Raw genomic sequence first — 24,217 nt, 5'->3', positions numbered from 1 at the left:
TTACTCTCTTGAACATGTCTAGGAAATGGTTTCCTTGCCTGTTTTCCAAATTGACAGGCTTCACATACCTTATGCATTTCTGCAACCTTGAATTTAGGCAATCCTGCAACAATATTTTGGGCCTGCATTGATTTAAGTCGCTGTACATTAACATGACCAATGCGTTTATGCGAGATATCAATATCTGCAACTACACCGGTCCCATGTGCAAACATTGCTGCACTCAATTCAGGCATGTCTGCATCCAACGTAAACATTCTGCCTTTCTTCTTTCCTTTTGCTATCAAGTGACCTTTATTTTTCATATCCTCAAGAAAGCATCCATGAGGATTAAATCTGACCTACAAGCCCTGCTCAACCATTTGACTAATAGAAACCAAATTCTTGGTGATATTCGGGACATGAAATACATCGGACAGGTATTTCTTTTTCCCATCCTTCATAGACAAAGGAATTTTTCCAATCTGTACAATAGGATGTGCAGTATCATCACCAATCTCCACAAATCCTGGTTTTTCTATTTTCCTTGCATCCTCCATCCATTCTGCATGACCTGTCATGTGGTTTGATGCACCTGAGTCAACATACCATACATCGTTGCTTTCTTCTGCGCTTGTCACAGAATTATTCATGTGCTGCACCATAAACAAATGCTCATTTTTGTCATCACCCTGTCTACTAGAAGATGCATAATTCCCTTGTTGCAATTTCCCATTCATGATGTCATTCTGCTTTTTATAGCAGTCTTTAGCCATATGATCCATTTTACCATAGTAGTAGCATTCAACATTGCTGTTTGCATTTTGGCCTCTTTGCCATCCACCACGACCTCTTTGGCTCCCCTTGCCTCTAGAGTTACCACGTCCTCCTCCATAGGACTGGTTTTCTTGAGTTTGCTGCATATTCTGATTTCTACCACGGCCTCCTCTACCTCTGCCTCTACCTCTTCCAGCATTTGAGTAGAAGACAGCTTCTTTTGAAGTTCCTCCTGAAGAAGATGCACCACCATTTCTCTACTCCTCAGAAATTAGAAGAGCAATCAACTCCTCAAAATCAAGAAATCTTTCACGGACGGAAATGGATGTTCGGAACTGTGCATAATCCTTTCCTAGACCATTCAAGGTCACAGAAACTAAATCATCATCTTCCACTGGCGACCCAATGGAAGCAAGTGCATGTGCAATCTTCTTCACCTTCATGTGGTAGTCGTTGATGCTTATATTTTCTCTTTGCACATTGTGCAACTCTTGCTTGAGCTGCATTTTTCTGGCTTGCGTATTTGTGCTATACATTTTTGACAAACTATCCCATGCCTCCTTTGGTGTACTTGCATCTTGAATATGCACAATCATAGAGTCTGAAATGCTGATAGACAGCCAGTACATAACTTTCCTGGCTCTCTCATGCCATGCTTTAAATGCCTGCATTTGCTGTTGATTGGGAACATCAGGAAGAACTAGTTCTTCATCATTTCCTGCAACAAATTCCCAATATCCTTTTCCCATAAGGAAATTCGTCATTCTAAACTTCCATGCTTGGAAGTTGTTCTTGTCAAGCTTTTCAGTGATAATCTGTGAAAGAGAATCAGATGCCATTACAGAACACTGCAAAAAATTCTGTCACTGCAAAGAACACAGCTTCAGCCTCACAAGGGCAAATTTGCAAAACTGGCGAAAGTGGTATTTGACCACACAGTCACTTCCTAGTGACGATTTTGCATATATAGGAGCCAAGGATGATTCTGTAACTCCTAATGTCTCTGCACACGAGCATACGATGCAATATCTGTGGTAACTTTTCACCGACTTGCAGAACAGTGGTCGCACAGCATAAAACAGGGCTTTTTCTTGAGTACGTGCAGAAAACTTCCGCCTCCAAAACAGGCCCCGAAATGGCCTCAAATAAAAAAAAACAGGGTCGCCGAGGGCTAAAGCCCTCGCCCGCAGCATATACTGCCCTCTTAGTTCACCGCGAACGGCGTCTCAACCTGAGACAATGCACTCTTGCAATTTTCGGATGTGCTACCTGCAGAGATCTACTCCCAAAACAGAAAATGAAAGCAACACTGCTCCTCTTACTAGAACACCGCAAGCTTGGCTTGCTTTCTTGAGCTCCTTACCACGAACAAGGCTCTGATACCATGTCAAGATTGTGGGAGAGAAGGAAGGAGTCTCACTTGAAACTTTCTTGCTTGCACAATGGGGGAATACACACAGAGATGGAGGCTGAAAACATTTTTCCTCTTCTTAGTTGTGTAAGCCAAAAGAAGTCACATACATAGAAATAGAAGAACCCTATATATGATTCTCAAACCAAACTCAACTAACTAAGGTGGCATACTAACTGAGCCACGAACTAGAGTAGATAAGGATAGCTGTCATCTAGCTATTATTCATGGGCGGTGTACCAACCGCATCTGCAACTGACAAGGCGGTGATATAAATACACAACAGTCACCCTGGCGTATCACGAGTGGAGCTCGATATCTCAACACATATCTCATCGGTGAGTCTCCCTCTCTCCTTCTTTTACTTGTTTAAGGTTTAAATTACTTTCTCTTTTGCTTGTTTAGGAGAGGAAATGAGAGAGAAAGAGAGGGAGAGGAAGAGAAAGAGAAAGAGAGGGAGAGGGAGAGGAAGGGGGAGGAAATGAGAGAGGGAGAGAAAGAGAAAGAGAGGGAGAGGGAGAGGGAGAGGGAGGGAGAGTGCATTCTCTCTCTCCCTCTCTCTTTTGCTTGTTTAAGGTTTAAATCACTTTCTCTTTTGCTTGTTTAGGAGAGGAAATAAGAGAGAGAGAGAGGGAGTGGGAGAGAGGGAGAGGGAGGGAGAGTGCATTCTCTCTCTCCCTCTCCCTTTTGCTTGTTTAAGGTTTAAATCACTTTCTTTTTTTCTTGTTTAGGAGAGGAAATGAGAGAGAAAGAGAGGGAGAGGGAGAGGGAGAGCGAGAGGGAGAGAAAGAGAAAGAGAGGGAGAGGAAGAGGGAGGGGGAGGAAATGAGAGAGGGAGAGAAAGAGAAAGAGAGGGAGAGGGAGAGTGCATTCTCTCTCCCCCTCTCCCTTTTGCTTTTGGAGAGTGTTAGGATATATTGTGAGAGGGAGAGGAAATGCGAGAGAAAGAGAGGGAGAGGGAGAGAGAGGGAGAGAAAGAGAAAGAGATGTATACTCAAATGGATAGCTTTATGGAGATGTATGTCTACTCAAATGGATAGCTTTTGTCTACTCAAGATGTAGTCCACTTGTATGTGTATATATTGGAATGATAACATATCCATGATTATGGTAATGGTATGCACTTTGCTTTTTTTATGGGTAACATTACATCGACTCCTTAAGAGGGCTAAAAATTAGTCATACACTTTATAAAGTCTAATTAGGAGATTTAAGATGCACGATAATAGACTTATCGATGCACCATTATACCTTATATACCTAGCTACGGTCTCTAGGTTATGTACTTTGAGTATCTTAGAGGGGCTCTACTAGGTTACGTACATTGGTGACTCTTTAAGATGGCTTAACATTGGTCATATCCTTCATAATGTCCAAGTAGGGGATCTAATTGTGATATGCATAATTCATTGTTTTTGTATTAACTTTATAGGCATAACAAATTAGTAATCATGCCAACTAGTCAACGGAAGGACTAAAAGAAAATGATACCGTAGCTAATGGTCATTATGGTACTTCATCAAAATGAACCCAAAAGTATTGCTATAGAAGAAGAACCCCTTAAATTGAGCATAGGATATTTTCTTCAAATGTTATGACTATGAGTAGAATTGATTGAAACAAATTTACTATAGTTGATAAATTTCATAGATGGCATTACTTTTATCTACCGGGACAAACAAATCCTTGAGCATGATATAGGGCCGAGATATAACATCAATAAATCTCTCAACTACTATGTACAATGCAAGAGCTTATGGTCAACTTGCAACTTGACATACATCTCCATAAAGCTATCCATTTGAGCCTCGTTTGTTGTAATGTAGATAAGATTGAAAACGAAGAAGGTCTTATTGTTCAAGATCACGAGGCGTATCTTAATCAGCGTGTCCCATGTCCTTGCTCTCAATACAAGTTGGCAATTAGATGAAAACGTTGATTGTCTATAGAACACGTATGACGATTTGGCGAGTTTCAATCTGAGATCATTGATCAGGCGATTGCAGATTTTCAGAAAACGGTAATTTGAAGTTAATATTAATCATGCATTGTACTCGCAAGCTAATTGAAAACCATACACAATAAGATTGGGTCTTGTTGGTAAATTTTCTATCCAGGGAGGTGATGTCTCGTCCCAAGGGGGAGTGCATCCTTTGCGGCCAATTAGAAGAGTTCATGGGCGTGCGATGGATGGAGTGCAGGAGCCAATCCACCACTTGCAAGGCCAATCTATACCGTCAATGCCAGAGGAGACGGACAACCTTCCAGACCTACCTACAATCTTGGAGCCTGAGATGGAGGCAATGATCGATGCATTGATTCCCATGGATGTCGAGACATCTGATCCGCTTAGAGAGGAAGCATCCATACCATTATATGATGGGTGCCGAGTATCTCGGTTGAAGACATTGCTTGCACTCTTAAGTATGCAAGCAAAATACGGGTGGAGCGATACGAGTGTGACCGAGTTATTCAGGTACCTTGCACATAGGCTTCATTGATTTTTTTTTTGACACTATTATTACAAACATTTGTGCTTTTTCAAGGTGTTTTATGATTTTTTTCAGGTTATTGAAATATCATATATTACCACCTGCAAATACCATACCTGAGTCTCGTAATGATGCACGACATGTTTTACGGAAGCTTGGCATGGACTACAATAACATCCATGCATGTATCAACGATTGCATACTATTTCGAGAAGAATACAACACTATAAGATATAGACCTTATAGCGACGTTTAAAGCGACGAAAATACAAACAACAAAATTTGCCCCTGTCATCGCAAAAAGCGTCGTTATTGACGACGCCATGGAATCGTCGCTATATACGTCGCTATTTGTGTCGCTATTTGCGTCACTATATACGTCGCAAATGCGACACATATAGCGACGCAAATAGCGACGTATATAGCAACGGTTACAGAGAGTTTGCGACGCTGATAGCGACGACAATAGCGACGCCTGTAGTAAATTTGCGACGCAAATAGCGATGGTAACAGAGAAAAAAAAAATTTTGTGGCAGGGCAGCAAGCTGCCCTGCCACATATAGCACTGTGTGCTGTATGAGAGCCATACAAAATAGTTTCTGCACTGCTGCATACAAAGCGTTTGCAAACAAAAAGAATCTATACTGAAATCATAAAACTGATAGATGAAATAAATACATGATATCGCATAAAATGCGATTGGTACAATCATAAAACAATATCACTAATACATAGAAAATGTCTACATAGATCGGGCGACTAAAAACTAAAGGTATGTGAGCGCTAAGGATCCGAGGGCGAGCTACAAATCGTCGTCCCCCGAAAGCTCTTCCCGCTGTAAAGGAGCATCAAACGGATTCTGCAGAAAAAGAAACAACATATCAATCCACCATACAATAATGCATTCAAATATCTCATGGTAACTACGGACATGAAAGATGAGAGACTTGTTGGGCCGCCGCGTCTGTACAATCGGTCGATCAATGATCTGAGACCATGCCTCTCTGCATATTGAGTCTCAAGGCCTTGCGGATCACGATTTGTAATGGAGTGCTGCAAAGAAAATAAAATGCTAACTGTTAGAAACATGATTGTCAGTACAAATAATATCTCAAAAAAACAAATAAGCAAAACAAAAGAGAAACTTACAAAGTTCTCCAAATATGTCCTGTGGCCGCCACTCCCAAGATGATGTACCGATCCGGCCTTGATTCGTGCCCTCGCCGCCTCCCGCTGCTGACTCCAACGTCCTGGCGAATTTGTAGCCTCCTCCCTCAGTCGGCGCCAGTCCTCTGCATCTAACCACTCGGGCTTTGGAGCCCCACTCTTGATTGCCTTGCGTGCGTCGGATCGTCTATGTGACATGTATGCACGCATGCAATCCATCATCTAGCCCGTAGAGAATCTATCCACTACGGCTGGCACCGGGAACTCCTCGTGCAAGGATGCTACTATGTACTCCTTGCTCCCCTCCGGTATGTTCCTCCAATGATCCAGGACGTTGTGCCGAAAAACTTGTTGGCACAACTCCCTCATGCGAGCCATCACCCTCCTCCCCTCATCATTCATGATGATAGCTCCTGACCTGCCATCCACTAGGTATCCATAATCCCTAGGAGTGTGCCTCGTATGGGCCCTCTCCCATCTCCGTCCACGCTCCTGGGCATATCCAGGAGACCCCTGAACATCCGGTGTACCGACGGGGGTACCCTCTCCCGGAGTGCCACTGAAAGGGGTGCCACCAGAGGGGGTGCCACCAAAAGGAGTGCCACCAAAAGGCGTGACATCTGCCGACGGCTGCGCAAAAGCCGGAGTAACTGGAGTGGACGTCCCCACAGGTGTGACAAATCGTGGAGGTGACCGAGCTCCAGCTGAACGACGAGACGGAGACACAGCGTCCGTGTCTCCACAGCAGCACCCCCCTGATCCTTCTGCAGTCGCAGTCCCTCCCTCTGGCCCAAGTCGCGAGCGTCGAGATCGTCTGCTCGAAGCTAAAGCATCTGATCGCACTGAAGCTGATCTAGCAGAGCGCCCTGACGAAGAACGAGACAGCTCCTGATCTGCTATCTCTCTGAATCTCGCGAGCTGATCTGGAGACATACGTGCCATCATCTCCTGAAACTCCTCATCGCTCATCCCTCGACTCATCCTGAAAATATCGATACCTGCAGAGATAAAAAATAATGTTAGAATAATCAATTGAAACTATACAAAGTGCATTAATATAAATCATTTTTGAAAAATCCATCTTAAAATGCATATCTTATCTACCTTTATGGAAGATCTAAACAACGAATTGAGTAATACAATTCTCCAAGAATGAAGTATTCTATGGTCCCATGTTAATCTCCTGACATAACTCTGCATACACTGGAAGGTCGATAGACATGTCACCACAAAAGAACGAGTCTGCCTCGTTCTCAAAAAATTCTACGACTTCTGTATTTCCATCATTGTTAGCCGATGCGGGCTCCAAGCTTGCGGTGGCCTCCACCCCTTGTAATTTCGATCCCTCTATTTGCATATATTCTTCATCTATGCCTGGAACATCGCTTTGATCGTATACTCTCGCACCTCGAGGAGTTGAAGGTATAACATACCACCATCGAGGTTGTCGAGGATTTGGATAGAAGATTACCTGTTCACAAACACTTACAAACCGTCTTCAAACCATTGTGACATAAAGCATGTCGTATTACAATTAGCAAGCAAATGACTAGAAGATTACCTGTTCACAATGTGCTGGCAACACAAAGGTGTCGCGCAAATCCATCCATTTTTTTTCGGAATCTATTTCGAGAAATCCAGATGGACCTCGTCGAACCGTTGCGCCAGCTCCTCCAAGTACCACTTTGAACCACTGCACATCGAATATTATCATGGAGAAGCTACGGTAATCCACCGTAATAATACTTTGCAAATTCCCAAAATACTCCATCTCATCCACAACCGTGTTCGGATCCGTTGCTCGTCGCCGGCTCTCTTGCTCAAACCTTGCCATGACACCACAGTCCATTGTGGAGCGCATTTTGTCAATACGCTCCACCCGAAAATGCCGTCCGCGCGACCACGCTGCACTATATATTTTGTACTGCACATTGAAACACTCAAATTAGATGTAGCAAACAAATTCAGATATGACACATTCTAAACCCCTCATTACCTTTGGACTACATCCCCTCGAGAACTCCCACTCCTCCATTGAGACCTCTGCCCCTTCGCTGGATGCTGCGATCAAGGCTCCATGCAACCATCGTGTTGACATAAACCGCGGCATCTCCTCCATGCCTTCGGGATATCGAATCGGTCGGTGACGCGTATTGCGTCGGAATTCAGCTCGCGCTTCCTCTCGATCTTGCCTTGCAATCTGGTACTTGGCGAGCCACGTCTCCATGGAGGCATGGTGCAACATACAAAAGCGATTCACCTTCTCTTCCATTGAGGCATCCATTCTTTTTTCTACCCCATTTCCAACCACCACATCTCCAGTCAGCCTGTCATCGTCCTTGAGCGTCCATAGCATTTCATTGTCTGGTTCCACCATTGGTAGCCATTGTGAGATATGCACTAATGCCTCTGACACCAACCAACCCTCCGCCATGCTACCTTCCGGACGAGCTCGTTGTCGCACAAAGCCTTTCAGGGTTTTCATGAAGCGCTCCAGGAAGAACATCCATCGCGTATGGACAGGTCCTGCAATCTCCACTTCGTCCACAAGATGCACAAGAAGGTGAACTTGTATCGTGAGCATGCTAGTGGGCAGGTATTTCTCAAAGAGACAGACCGTCTCAACTGCTCCCCGCCTTGCGGATTCAATAGAGGACGTCTTAATCTCTTTCTGTGAGATCCATTGCACCAAAGACGACAGCTTGTAAATGGCCCCGCGAATTTCTGGAGTTAGGCATCCCGCGATCGCGATCGGTAGGACAAATTGCCACAAATGAGAAAGCATTAAGAATAATGGTCACTTTTCAAATTTCAAAATGTCCACACTAATTAAAATCCATTCTGTTCACAAACCTGACATATCTTATGCCAATCATGGGATTTTAGCCCAGACATTTGGTCATCTTTAGAAAATGCGGACCTGAGAGAACGCATCATACCCGTCGGAGTGCGGATAGACTTGATTACTTGCTTCACAATGCGCTCTTCTTTGGTAGATAAAACCCAGGGAGCGCGAGGAAGCTGCACTCCCCCTTCAGCACTCGACTGCGGCCAAAGCGCCTCCATCTTACCTACCTCCTTTAAATCCATTCGTGACCCTATAGTGTCTCTCTTTCCTGTGATGTGGTCCCATAGCAAGCTGCCCACATTTTTTAAAATATGCATGGGATCCAACAAGTGGTTGACCTATAAGTGGGTCCAATATGGCAACTCGTAGAAAACTAAGAACCGTCGCATTCCATTTAGATGTGATTCCGGGTTTACCATTTTCAGCTCGTACCAGCTTGCAGCGTTCATACGTGCTGGAGGTCGTCCAAGAAAACCTTCCCTGAGTTCATGATCCTCCGGCAAGAAAGTGGCGTGTCCTTGATATACCATCTTCTTCATGGTTCGTGACCTTCGGGAGTCTAACTCTGGCCCACACAATGGACATGCATGATAACCTGAGGTAACGAGACCTGCAAGGCGATCCACGACCTAGTGAATACTTGATTGAATGAAATAAAATATAGATATTACCGGCGTGAACAAAGGTCTGCTCACTTGAGCACTCTCCCAATCCCGGAAAGTCATGCATCGTCCACATGAGAATGGCTCGAATGTTGGCTGACCGCCGACCATCGCGCCTGCTCATATCTTGCACCGTGACCCCCTCCTCCCACAAAATCTTAAGCTCATCGACTAAGGGACGAAGATACACGTCCATATTTTTTACTTTGTAGCGGCCCGGGACGAGCAAGCTAAGGATGAGATGTCCTTTCTTCGTAGAAAGCCATGGAGGAATGTTGTAGTTGACAAGCACTATAGGCCACACACTGTAAGAAGTCGAGTGCAGACCGAATGGGTTCACACCATCCATGGCGAGACCGAGCCGAAGATTCCTTGGCTCTCGCGCAAAGCCTGGGAAGGTAGAGTCAATGTGGCTCCATGCGCGCGAATCTGCTGATATTCGTTGCACTCCATCCGTAGACCTATTCTGCACATGCCACGTTGTCAAGCTTGCCATGGCAGACGTGCGAAACATGTGGTTTATGCGGGGGATGAGCGAAAAGTGTCTGAGGACTTTTTGAGGGATGGTCTGCCCTTGCAAGTCCTGTCGATACCTGTGAGCACCACACTTTGGACATGTCTCCATAGTCTCGTATTCATCTCGAAACAATATGCAGTCGTTGATACATGCATGGATGTTATTGTAGTCCATGCCAAGCTTCCGTAAAACATATCGTGCATCATCACGAGACTCAGGCATGGTGTTTGCAGGTGGCAATATATGATATTTCAATAACCTGAAAAAATCATAAAACACCTTGAAAAATCCATCCATATTTACAATAATACTGTTTTTAAAAAAAACAATGAAGTCTGTGTGCAAGGTACCTGAATAACTCAGTCACACTCGTATCGCTCCAATCGTATTTTGCTTGCACACTTAAGAGTGCAAGCAATGTCTTCAACCGAGATACTCGGCACCCATCATATAATGGTATGGATGCTTCCTCTCTAAGCGGGTCAGATGTCTCAACATCCATGGGAATCAATGCATCGATCATTGCCTCCATCTCAGGCTCCAAGATTGTAGGCAAGTCGGGAAGGTTGTCTATCTCCTCTGGCATTGACGATATAGATGGGCCTTGCGAGTGGTCTATTGGCTCCTGCCATCCATCCATCGCACGTCCACGAACTCTTCTAATTGGCCGCAAAGGGTGCACTCCCCCTTGGGTCGAGACATCACCCCCCTGGACACAAAATTTGCCAACAAGACCCAATCTTATTGTGTATGGTTTTCAATTAGCTTGAGAGTACAATGCATGAAAAATGCTAACTTGAAAATACCGTTTACTGAAAATTTGCAATCGCCTGATCAATAATCTCAGGTTGAAACTCGCCAAATCGTCGTACGTGTTCTATAGACAATTGGCGTTTTCGTCTAATTGCCAACTTGCATTGAGAGCAAGGACATGGGACACGCTGATTAAGATACGACTCGCGATCTTGAACAATAGGACCTTCTTCGTTTGCCATCTTATCTACATTACAGCAAACGAGGCTTAAATGGATAGCTTTATGGAGATGTACGTTAACTTGCAAGTTGACCATAAACCTTGCATTGTATATAGTAGTCGAGAGATTTTCCGATGTTATATCTCGGCCTTGTATCATGATCAACGATTTGTTTGTCCCGGTAGATAATTTTTTGTTATATCTCGGCTTTGAGTATAAGTAATCCATTTTAAAATTAATGCGCGCCATCTATGAAATTTTACAACTATAGTAATAAAATTTATTTCAATCAATTCTACTCATAGTCATAAGACCTGAGAGAAATTATCCTATACTCAATTTAAGGGATCTCCACTTCTATAACAATAATTTTGGGTTAATTTTGATGAAGTACGTGGCCGTATGCAAAGCACATTGCATACCATTATCGATACGTATATTATCTTAAATTTCATTCCCTTCCCTCTCCCTCTCCCTCTCTTCCTCTCTTTCTCTCACCCTCACCCTCACCCTCTCGTTCTCTTTCTCTCCCTCTCTCATTTCCTCCCTCCTCCTCCCTCTCCCTCTCCCTCCCTCTTTCTCCCTCTCCCTCTCCCTCGCTCCCTCGCTCCCTCTCCCTCCCCCTCCCTCTTTCTCTCCCTCTCTCATTTCCTTCCCCTCCCCCTCCCTCTCCCTCTCCCTCTCCATCTCCCTCTCTTTCTCTTTTTCTCCCTCTCCCTCTCTATCTCTCTTTCTCTCTCATTTCCTAAACAAGCAAAAAATAAAGTGATTTAAACATCCTCCAAGCAAAAGGGAGAGGGAGAGATACAATGCACTCTCCCTCTCTTTCTCTTTCTATCCCTCTCTCATTTCCTTCCCCTTCCTCTCCCTCTCACTCTCTTTCTCTCTCATTTCCTCTCCTAAACAAGCAAAAAATAAAGTGATTCAAACATTAAACAAGCAAAAGGGAGAGGGAGGGAGAGAGAGAATCCACTCTCCCTCCTTCTCCCTCTCTTTCTCTTTCTCTCCCTCTCCTATTTCCTCCCCCTCCCTCTCCCTCTCCCTCTCCCTCTATTTCTCTTTCTCTTTCTTTCTCTTTCTTTCCCTTTCCCTCTCCCTCTCCCTCTCTTTCTCTCTTACTCTCTCGTTTCCTCTCCTAAACAAGCAAAGAAGAAAGTAATTTAAACATTAAACAAGCAAAAGGGAGAGAGAGAGAGAGAATGCACTCTCACTCTCTTTCTCTCCCTCTCCCTCTCTTTCTCTCCCTCTCTCTCCCTCTCCCTCTCCTTCTCTTTCTTTTCCTCTCCTAAATAAACAAAAGAGAACGATTTAAACCTTCAACAAGTAAAAGAAAGAGAGAGGGAGACTCACCAATGAGATATGGCGAGCGTGGGCGGCTTCTCTTTGCAACGAGGGCTCCTCCTCTCCTTCGCGAACAACGACGGTGGCGGTGGTGGTGGCGGCGGCGGCGGCGGCGGCAGCAAGTCTCTTCCTCCTCTTCTCTCACAAAGCCTTGGCTCTCTCCCTCGCTCTCTCCCTCGCTCTCGCTCTCAAAACGCGAAGAAAACAAAATGAAAACGGCGCTCTGGTTTCGGCCGCACTTTTTTTCCCTGCGGCGTCGCTATTGGCGTCGCTATATGCGTCGCTATTTGCGTCGCAAATGCGACGCATATAGCGACGCCAATAGCAACGCCAATAGCGACGCCGATAAACGTCGTCGCTAATCGGCGTCGCTATTGCCCCAGTCCCTTGTAGTGCAAGACTATGGAGACATGTCCAAAGTGTGGTGCTCACAGGTATCGACAGGACTTGCAAGGGCAAACCATCCCTCAAAAAGTTCTCAGAAACTTTCCGCTCATCACCCGCATAAACCACATGTTTCGTACGTCCGACGTGGCGAGCTTGACAACGTGGCATGTGCAGAATAGGTCCACGAATGGAGTTCAACGAATATCAGCGGATTCGCACGCATAGAGCCATATTGACTCTACCTTCCCAAGCTTTGCGCGAGAGCCAAGGAATCTTCGGCTCGGTCTCGCAATGGATGGCGTGAACCCATTTGGTCTGCGCTCAACTTCTTACAGTGTGTGGCATATAGTCCTTGTCAACTATAACATCCCTCCATGGCTTTCTACGAAGAAAGGACATCTCATCCTTAGCTTACTCGTCCCAGGCTGCTACAAAGTAAAAAATATGGACGTGTATCTTCGTCCATTAGTCGATGAGCTTAAGATTTTGTGGGAGGAGGGGATCACTGTGCAAGATATGAGCAGGCGTGATGCTCGGCGATCAGCCAATATTCGAGCCATTGTCATGTGGACGATGCATGACTTTGCGGGATTGGGAGAGTGCTCAGGTGAGCAGGCCTCTGTTCTCGCTAGTAATATCTATATTTTATCTCATTCAATCAAGTATTCACTAGGTCGTGGTGTCGGAACAGGTCTGGTTACCTCAGGTTATCATGTATGTCCATTGTGTGGGCCACAGTTAGACTCCCGAAGGTCACGAACCATGAAGAAGATGGTATATCAAGGACACGCCGCTTTCTTGCCGAAGGATCATGAACTTAGGGAAGGTTTCCTTGGACGACCTCCAACATGTATGAACGCCGCAAGCTGGTACGAGCTGAAAATGGTCCACGCGAAATCACATCCAAATGGAATGCGACAGTTCTCAGTTTTCTACGAGTTGCCATATTGGACCCACTTACAGGTCAACCACTTGTTGGATCCCATGCATATTTTCAAGAATCTGGGCAGCTTGCTATGGGACCACATCACAGGAAAGAGAGACACTATAGGGGCACGAATGGATTTGAAGGAGGTAGGTAAGATGGAGGCGCTTTGGCCGCAGTCGAGTGCTGATGGTCGCGTGCAGCTTCCTCGCGCTCCTTGGGTTTTTTCCACTAAAGAAGAGCCCATTGTGAAGCAAGTAATCAAGTCTATCCGCACTCCAACGGGTATGATGTGTTATCTCAGGTCTGCATTTTCCAAAGACGACCAATTGTCGGGGCTAAAATCCCATGATTGGCATAAAATATGCCAGGTTTGTGCTATGAATGGATTGTAATTAGCATGGGCATTTTGCAATTTGGAAAGTGGCCATTATTCATAATGCTTTCTCATTTGTGGCAGTTTGTCCTACCGATCGCGATCGCAAGATGCCTTACTCTAGAAATTCGCGGGGCCATTTACAAGTTATCGACTTTGGTGCAATGGATCTCACAGAAAGAGATTAAGACGTCCTCTATTGAATCCAGGCAGGGAGCAGTGGAGACGGTCTGTCTCTTTGAGAAATACCTGCCCACTAGCATGCTCACGATACAAATCCACCTTCTTGTGCATCTTGTGGATGAAGTGGAGATTGCTGGACCTGTCTATACGTGATGGATGTTCTTCCTGGAGCGCTTCATGAAAACCCTGAAAGGCTTTGTGTGATAACGAGCTCGGCCAGAAGGTAGCATGGTCGAAGGTTGGTTGGTGTCAGAGGCGTTAGTGCATATTTCACAATGGCTACCAACGGTGTTACAGACAATGAAATGCTATGGACGCTGAAGGACGATGATAGACTGACTGGAGATGTGGTGGTTGCAAATGGGGTAGAAAAAATAATGGATGCCTCAATGGAAGAGAAGGTGAATCGCTTTTGTATGTTGCACCATGCCTCCATGGAGACGTGGCTCACCAAGTACCAAATTGCAAGGCAAGATCGAGAGGAAGCGCGAGCCGAATTCCGATGTAGTATGCGTCATCGACCGATTCGATATCCCGAAGGCATGGAGGAGATGCCGCGGTTTATGTCAACGTGATGGTTGCATGGAGCCTTGACCGCAGCATCCAGCGAAGGGACAGAGGTCTCAATGGAGGAGTGGGAATTCTCGAGGGGATATAGTCCAAAGGTGATGAGGGGTTTAGAATCTGTCGTATCTAAATTTTATATGCGACATCTAATTTGAGTGTTTCAATGTACAGTACAAAATATATAGTGCAGCGTGGTCGCGCGGACGACATTTTTACGTGGAGCGTATTGACAAAATGCGCTCCACAATGGACTGTGGTGTCATGGCAAGGTTCGAGCAAGAGAGCCGATGACGAGCAACAGATCCAAACATGGTTGTGGATGAGATGTAGTATTTTGGGAACTTGCAAAGTATTATTATGGTGGATTAACGTAGCTTCTCTATGATACTATTCGATGTGCAGTGGTTCAAAGTGGTACTTGGAGGAGCTGGAGCAACAGTTTGACGAGGTCTATCGGGATTTCTCGAAATAGATTCCAAAAAAAATGGACGGATTTGCGCAACACCTTTGTGTTGCCGGTCCATTGTGAATAGGTGCATGGAGTCATTTGCTTGCTAATTGTAATACGACATGGTTTATGTCACAATGGTTTAAACTCGCTTTGTACGTGTTTGTGAACATGTAATCTTCTATCCAAACCCCGACAACCTCGATGGTGGTATGTTATACCTTCAACTCCCCGAAGTGCAAGAGTATATGATCAAAGTGATGTTCCAAGCATAGATGAAGATAATATGCAAATAGAGGGGTCGATATTACAAGGGGTGAAGGCCGTCGAAAGCTTGGAGCCAACATCGGCCTAACAATGATGGAAATACAGGAGTCCAAGAATTTTTGGAGAATGAGGCGGACTCATTCTTTTGTGGTGACATGTCTATCGACCTGCCAGTGTATGCGGAGTTGTATCAGGAGATTAACATGGGACCATAGGATACTTCATACTTGGAGCATCCACTTACTCAATTCGTTGACCAATCTCTTATAAAGGTACATAAGATATACATTTTAAGAGAGATTTTTTTTAAATGATTTATATTACTGTGCTTTGTATAATTTAAATTGATTATTCTAACACAATTTTTTATCTGTGCAGGTGACATTTTCAGGATGAGTCGAGGGATGAGCGATGAGTTACATGACATCTTTGCACGCATGTCTCTAGACTAGCTCGCGAGATTCAGAGAGATGGCAGACCAGGAGCTATCTCGTTCTTCGTCCACTACAACAGAAACGAGGCATAGACGCGCATGTTAGATGTGCAAAGTCGGGGGCATCTATCAGAGCATCTATAAATGCGTATAAACCTGCGTGTAAATAGACGTGAATTTTGTGTCTATATATCCGCGCAAATAGACGCTAATATAGACGCGCTAGCAGACGTACAATTATTTAACCACCTAAAATTAGCAATTCACATAATTGAAAAACCAAAGTTAATAATTATTTAACCACCTAAAATTGATTCTTGAGCATGCACATGTGCGCATGATAAAAACCATAGAATTAAGAATACACATTGAATCATTGAATTTAAAAAATAGAGTTAATAATTACTTTTTCATTGCTCTCTAATGAATGGCAGTTCCTCCAGTTGACAAGCCTGATATAAGTAATGCGACAGAAACCTTACAATTAGTAGCAAGCATTGCAATATGTATCTCATAATTTCTCTATGTACTTGAAGATGATAAAAGATACTTCTTTTTTATTATGGAAAATTCAATGCTTGCTTTAAAATTGACTAGTGGTTGAGCAAGGACACCACAATCTTGGGTATTTCTCTTTTCATCTATATGTTGAGTTCGAAGATGTTTACCCTCATACCAAAGTGCATTGAATAATGTGCACTAGTAGTAAAAGATAAAAGATCAAACATGTCAATTATTTATATAAAATAAAACTTAAAGAAACAAATTAATTGATAGTATGTCTCACCTTTGATAAGCAACCTCGTGCGTATTCCCACTCTTCTTGAGATATATTAATTTCCTCATTTTTTTCCATTCTCTCCATTTCCTCATGTAACCAATCTATGTCAATATGACATGGGAGCGCATTTAGATGATCTGGAAATGAGACATTACGTCCATATCTAGTGTGAAATTCTTGTCTTTCGCTTTTTCTTCTTGCCCTTGCCTCATTATATAGTGTCACCCATTTGCTCATAACATCACTATTGAGCACACAAAAACTATTTAACTTACGAAGTTTTTCTTTTGTTAGCACTTTATTCATTCCTTTTCCTTGAGGTACTATAGAGGTCATTTCTGTCTGATTTCAAAATAGAATTAACAATTAATATTATGATTCATATATAAGCCAAACTGAATTGATACCTACTTCAATAACGCATCCAAACTGACATTACTCCATCCATAAATTGTTTGCAAGTTAAGTATCTCGAGGGATGCACGAAGAACCGAGTACGTACAACCTTCATACAACGGAGTAGATGATGCTACATATAGTGGATCATCTCGCTTCGTAGAGTGACCTTCTCCCTGAACCAGTTGCGAAAATAGATGGTATACCATGTTGTCCAAAATCTCATCCTCTACAACTTGATGGGGCATTTCATGAGGGCTACTATCATGTTCATCAGTCTCTACTCTTCTTGAAGACTCTGCCTCCTCGCGTCGACGTTTTGCAGCCTCTCGATGCCCGGGAGGGAGCATCTGAGGATGTGGAACCGCATCCTGCTCAACCACAAAAGGGAGTTTCATGTACGTTGATATATAATTCCCGTGACATAGACATGCAATCTTAGTGGTTAAAAAAAACTATGAATACCGGTGATTTTTCTCGGTCCCATTCTCCATACAAGCTGAGGTGTGACATTGCAATTCGACGTGCTCAAAAAATACACCCTCGACAACGATCACACATGCATTTAATTTTTCGTTGTAGCCATGCATCTCGATTATGAAGACGCAATGTTTCATCCTCACTTGAGGATGTGCTCATTGACTCACCAGCTTGCACCGCACTAGGTGATGACGACGTCGACATGATTAAACCTAATTCATGACAACATCAAAATATTTATCATTCATATGTTTACATAAGATCTTAATTTTAAATACACAAAAATCATCATCTTAAAACTTATCTTAACTTATCAAAACTTAACAAGAATTCACTATCAAAACTTATCTTAAAAACAAAAAATTATGATAAATCCCAAATGCGCGTCTACATCCGCGTCTATCTGAATAATAGACGCACATATACACGCGAAAATAGACGCACACGTCAAAATTCAAACCATACTTAAATCATTTCTTTTCAAACTGTGCCTTTTTTTTCCCACGTTTTTTGCGATTCTGAAGCTTGAGTTTAGCCGACATGCAGTCTCTTCATGCCTCACCTCCTCATGACTCACCTCTTCTTTCATTTCAAACACACAAGAAGGGAAAAAGGAAAGCCAACGAGAGGAAGAAAGAGAGAACAAGAAAGAGGAGAACAAGAAGAAGCAGCAAGCAAGCAAACAAGCATCAAGGGAGGGTAACTTACCAAGGAGAGGAAGAAGGAGAAGGAGAAGCGCCATCACCCGCCACACCAAACACCCAAGGTGAGTCTCTCTCTCTCTCTCTCTCTCTCTCTCTTTGTTTCTCTCTTCCTCTCTCTGCTCTGTCTGTGTATTTAAGATTTTTGATTCCATTATGTATTGCATTATGTAAATCGTCAATGGCTGTCGTCGGCCTAAAATCGGCCGACCAAGCGCGTTTGCTAGTGCGTCTATGTCTCAGTGTAGACACGGACATAGACGCGCAAAAATGTTTCCTCTCAGAGCGTCTGAGAGCGCGTGTGCTCTGCAATGTACACGCGATGATACACACGCTGCACAGAAGGTTGATCTGCAATCTACACGCGATTATAGACGCGCATTGACCTGGGATGCGTGTTTGAAAGCGCGTCTGTGCTGCATGTTAGATGCGCAAATAGACACGCTGAACAGAAGATGAACTCTGGAGCGCGTCTAACCTGTAATGTAGACGCGGGGATACACGCGCCAGGTCTCCCAGTTCTAATATTAAACAATATATTTTTGCAATGATGAATGTGACCAATCCCATGTTTGTGTTTATCAGTTTTCTTGTTTAAGAGAAGCATTAGCACTTAAGTGTTCTGCTCAATGTCTAAAGAAAGCTCTTTGAAAATGTAGGTAATATATGATTTTTTGTATGCAAATAAATTTATCTTTTTCCTGTGTTTTTTTTACAGATGTCGTATCCTGGTTCATCTAGCAATGACCCAGATGTGGATCGCATGAATGATACATTGGCCTCCTTTGGCAGGGGGTCAATGCATTTTTTGGAGGTTTTCCTAGTAGGAAATACTTCATGGGAGAGATGACCAGACACCTTGGCCGCTCTCCCACAGTGGACGAGGTGTTCAATGTCATGTCTGGGACGCCTCTGGCGTCTTTGCCTGGCACTACTTCCCAGACTCCACATGCAGGTACTCCATATGCAGGTACTCCATTTGCAGGTACTCCACGTGCTCCACATGCATCGGCTGAAGCACAAGCATCTGTAGAAGCACGTGCATCTGTAGAAGCTCGTGCGTCCAGCGAGGCAGAGGGCAGTCGACAGAGAGGGAGGAGGAAGAGTCGAGGGGGAGGACGAGGGTTATGTGGGGGTTGCCTAGGAGGTGGTGAGCTATCACCCTCACAAGTAGATCATGTAGAGGAGGTTGTACACCATTACTATAGAGTTACAGATGCCGGTGGCATCTTTCAGGATGATGAGGGAAGGGATGTGATGGCGTACATGAGGAGCATCGTGCATGCGATGTATAAAGATTGTTTCATTGCCTTCAAAAATCAGAAAAGCGGCTTGTGGCAGGAGGTGTTGAGGGCAGTCCATAGGAGGTACCCAAATCTTGAGGGTCAGCAATTCTCAGATGATTGGGGACGTACAAAAGTGAGGGATATGCTTCACAACAAAAGATCCCACCTCATGACATGGGCCAGGGACTCACTGCGGAGGCTGGAGGAGGGGCGTGGAGTCTACAGCCAACCAGCTATGTGCTACCGCGTAGAGTGAAAGAAAGCCAAGAAGAAAGCAGCTGAGAAAGTGAAGAGTCGCTAGCACACAGAGGCGCGACGGATCCAAATGGAAACAATGGGATCGTTGCATTACGGATCGGGCGGCAGAGAGTCGTGGGAGGCAGAGTTTGTAAGTATATTTTGATTTCTAGTTTTTTCAAATTTATATTTCTTTAAATTCTTTATATATTTTAGTCTAATATATTGTGACGTCTAATTGTTTGTATATCTCTAAATGTTTTGCAGACTACCATCGTTGGTAGAACACCTACCCCTAGAGAGGTAGGTTACCATCGAGGCCATAACTGCGCAGTGACATGGCTTCACATTTATGAGGAGGGTCTCATCACTGAGGACCAATACAACCGGGCATGAGGATTCGACAGCCAGAGGAGGTATGTTATTCTTACTTTCCTATTAAAAGTATAACTAATTATAACTTTTTCTCCACCTTGTCTATGTAAGCAACCCTGATCTTTTGTGTGTGTAGGCGAACTCGGATGTGGAGCACAGTGAGGAGGGGGATAGCGATGCTAGTAGCCATGGTGGTACTAGCGAGGATGTTTCCTCTTCAGATTCGTAGAGGAGCACCATACCTCCTCATGAGGCCTTCTTTTCTTGTATATGTATGATATCTCTTTGAGCCTACTGCTTGCGGCCACGCTTTAGGTCGCAAGCACTCAAAACTTCCCTTGTAAATGCTTTGATATATAATGAATACATGGACTTTTACTTTCAATTCTCGTTCCGTAAGATACATTGTCTTTTTCCCAAATACACATTCTATCAGCGCGTCTAAATTGCAGGTAATTCGTGTTTATTCGCGCGTCTATAATACAGACTACACACGCTTATACACACGCTGCATAATTCAAATTAAAAAAGGAAATTAGATACCTTTTTTTAAAAATGACATTTTTTGTTTTCCGTTTGCATCTATCAGTGCTTGTAAAAGCGTGTCTACCTGCATGTCTATATGCGCGTGTATATGTGCATCTATTGCGCGTCTATTTGTGCGTGTAAATTCGTCGATACATGCGATTATAGACGCGGAATGATAGACGCGCAAATAGACGGGCGGATAGACACACCCGTAAGTTTTTCTCTGTATTCAAAAATCGTGTCTAAATGTGCGTCTATGAGGCCTTTTTGTTGTAGTGGTCAGGGCGCTCTGCTAGATCTGTTTCAGCGCAATCGGATGCTTTGGCTTCGAGCAGATGATCTCGACGCTCACGACTTGGGCCAGAGGGAGGGAGTGCATCGGGATCAGGGGAATGCTGCTGTGGAGACATGGATGTGGTGTCTCCGTCTCGTCGTTCAGCTGGAGTTGTGTCACCTCCAGGATTTGTCACACCTGTGGGGACGTCTATTCCAGTTACTCCGGCTTTTGCGCAGTCGTCAGCAGCACCCCTTTGGGTGCCACTCCAAGAGAGGTTACCCCCGTCAGTACACCAGATGTAGAGGGGTCTCCTGGATATGCCCAGGAGCGTGGACGCAGATGGGAGAGGACCCATCTTAGGCAGACTCCTAGGGGTTATGGATATCTGGTCGATAGTAGGTCAGGAGCCATCATCATGAATGATGAGGGGAGGAGGGTAATGGCTTGCATGAGAGAGTTGTGCCAACAAGTTTTTCGGCACAACGTCCTGGATTATTGGAAGAACATACCGGAGGGGAGCAAGGACTACATAGTAGCATCCTTGCACGAGGAGTTTCCGGTGCCAGCCGTAGTAGATAGATTCTCTACAGGTTGGATGATGGATTGCATGTGTGCATACATGTCACATAGACGATCCGACGCACGCAAGGCAATCAAGAGTAGGGCTGCAAAGCCTGAGTGGTTAGATGCAGACGACTGGCACCGACTGAGGGACGAGGCTACAGATTCTCCAGGATGTTGGAGTCAGCAGCGCGAGGCGGCGAGGGCACGATTCGAGGCCGGAGTGGTCCATCATCTTGGGAGTGGCGGCCACAGGACATATTTGGAGGACTTTGTAAGTTTTTCTTTTGTTTTGCTTGTTTATTTTTTTGAAATATTCTTTGTACTGACAATCATGTTTCTAACAGTTAGCATTTTGTTTCCTTTGCAGCACTCCATTACAAATCGCGATCCGCAAGGCCTTGAGACTCGATATGCAGAGAGGCACAATCTCAATGCATTGATCGACTGATTGTATAGACGCGGCAGCCCTGTAAGTCACTCCTGCCCTGCCACAAAATTTTTTTTATCCCTGTTATCGTCACTATTAGCGTCGCAAATTTACTGCTCGCGTCGCTATTGCCGTCACTATGCGCGTCGCAAACTTACTGGTTGTGTTGCTATTGGCGTCGCTATTAGCGTCGCAAACGCCAATAGCGATGCCAATAGCGACGTTTCTATGGCATCGTTAATAACGATGCTTTTTGCGATGACGGGGGCAAATTTTTTTGTTTGTATTTTTGTCGCTTTAAACGTCGGTATAAGGTCTATATCTTGTAGTGATACTTGCTACCTCATCATTGCAAAACTTAAGAGGTTGGATGAAAGTAAAGTAATTCATTTTCAATATGTAGGTATATTTTATCATAGGTAAATCTAAGTAGAAGAAAAAGAGGTAAAATTTTTGTTTTGAGCATGGATATACCTCAAAATTCTATCCATATATTCATGAGTCTTATGAAAGAGGAAAGTCTTATAAATATTTTTGCATGGTTGATTTGTGTACATAGTTTAATATTATCTCCAAGAGTTTTTCTTCAATGGTAAAGAAGGGTTCACCTTCAAGAATTGATAGAGCATGGGAAAATATGAGTTATTTTGAGAATATACTTGAGATGCTTATGAATGTCACAATGATCATAATTTCCTAAAAGTTTAGTCTTGTTGATGTTTAGAGCATGTTCAAAGATTGCTTAGAGTAGTTGAGAAGCTCAAGGACAAATATGAGGATATGTCAGATTCAAGTTCAAATGATAATGATGATTGGTGCCCTTTTTTACATCTAGTTTTTTCAAATATTGAGGTCGAGGAAGTGAGAGAAGATAAGAGCCAAAGAAGCCAAGAATCATCAAGTGCTCCAAACCCAACAAATGAGCTTACCAATGGGAGAGTGGAGCATCATGTACCTTGCATCAATAAATTGATGGTATTTTCCATATTTTGGACTGTGAAGAATTGTTACAATCAATCGTGGATTGGCTTTAGCTTTACTCAAGAAGGAAGAAGTTATGAAGTTATCCATAAGGAGTTCTATTGGTTTCATGGTCAAAAAGATCAATTATGTATTCACGAAAATGATGATATCATTATGGATGACAAGCATGAGAATGACGATGTTCTTAATAAAGATATCATTATATTGGATGATTTTCTTGATTGTCTTACTACTTTTGATGAAGTAATATAGCTAGTAAGTCGGATTTCAAGGAAGAGGCTTGGTAAGACAATGAAATGCCACTAGATGTAGTGCACAATGTACCATTTTTGGATGTTTTTATTCAAGATATTGATATTTCAGCTAGCATAGAGAATACTATTTTAGGTCATTGCACTATTTAGCTTATATAAATTTAGCATGTATCTAGTACTATAAATATTCATGTTGATTATCCATATAAGTAGTTTTCAAGACATCATGTTTTAGGATAGAAAATGATCAGTTTTCAACAATATTTAGATACACAATAGTTGAATGGATGTTAGGATTGTCACAAATCAATTAGTTCTTGTGGTTTTCTCAAAGATTTACATGAGATATGTTTCATCATTCAAGCTCCAATCGAGATGATTCACTGGCTTTCTTTTGAGTATGAAAAGCAAAGGAATGCATTAGAAATTGTAGTAATTGAAGTTTTATTTATTATCAATTGGCCTCAAGAAGAGAAATCACTACTTCAACAAGAGGTTTCTCATGTTTGGAGTTTAATGGATTGGCAAGTTTCTCATTGTTTTGAGATTATTAATGTTCTCAAGTAAGTTTTTTTTGTAGAAGGATAATGAAATTGGTTATTTGCTTACTCAATTACATGCTCTCATATTCCAAGTCAAGATTATATTCTTGAGGATCTATATACATTGAATGATCATGTGGTTAATGTTTCAATTCAGCTTCATATTTCTAAAATTTTTAAGAACTCTAACCAATTTGGAAATGAAGTGGAAGAAAATTGGAATTATACAACTATCTCAAGTACATATCTATACATTTTATGCTAGAGTACAAAGGGTTGATATTATTTATGTTCATCAATTGTTGAATATAACTATGGTGATTGTTGACAAGTTGTATGATAGTAATTAAAGTACATTATAGTTTTCTCTATTGGTAAGTGTATGGATCTTTTACCCAAAATATTATTTTAAAGCTTTCCTAGTATTGTTAGGTTTGCAACACATTTTAGCAATTTAGGAGTGTTTTCAGGTTGAATTCTTGTAGCAACAAAAAGTGTTGTAGTTGTCTCAAAAGCAAGGGAAACAATTTTTATTAGTTTTGATATATGTTGAGAAAGACTTTGCAGATGATATGATGCGGACTAAAGTTCTCGAAGACCATGATGCACATGAAAATGTAGTTCTATATTA

At 43.1% G+C, this 24,217-nt stretch overlaps 1 protein-coding gene across 1 annotated transcript in view; it reads left to right on the top strand.

Moving 5' to 3' along the window:
* The window catches only part of LOC148039530 (cytochrome P450 71AU50-like), a 31,037-nt gene extending 7,980 nt beyond the window's left edge, over positions 1–23,057 (top strand). The window contains exon 2 of the mRNA XM_087691683.1: positions 22,659–23,057. Within this exon, the coding sequence (XP_087547809.1) occupies positions 22,659–23,042 (384 nt within the window). The 3' untranslated portion in view covers positions 23,043–23,057. The remainder of the gene's footprint in view (positions 1–22,658) is intronic.
* The last annotated feature ends 1,160 nt before the right edge of the window (positions 23,058–24,217 follow it).

This window comes from Lygodium microphyllum, chromosome 2 (assembly GCF_053477565.2).
Source record: "Lygodium microphyllum isolate KBCC chromosome 2, Lygodium_microphyllum_v1.1.10, whole genome shotgun sequence".
NCBI lineage: Eukaryota > Viridiplantae > Streptophyta > Polypodiopsida > Schizaeales > Lygodiaceae > Lygodium > Lygodium microphyllum.
Note: the sequence above shows the minus strand (reverse complement) of the source record. Positions and strands in the feature narration are given on the sequence as shown.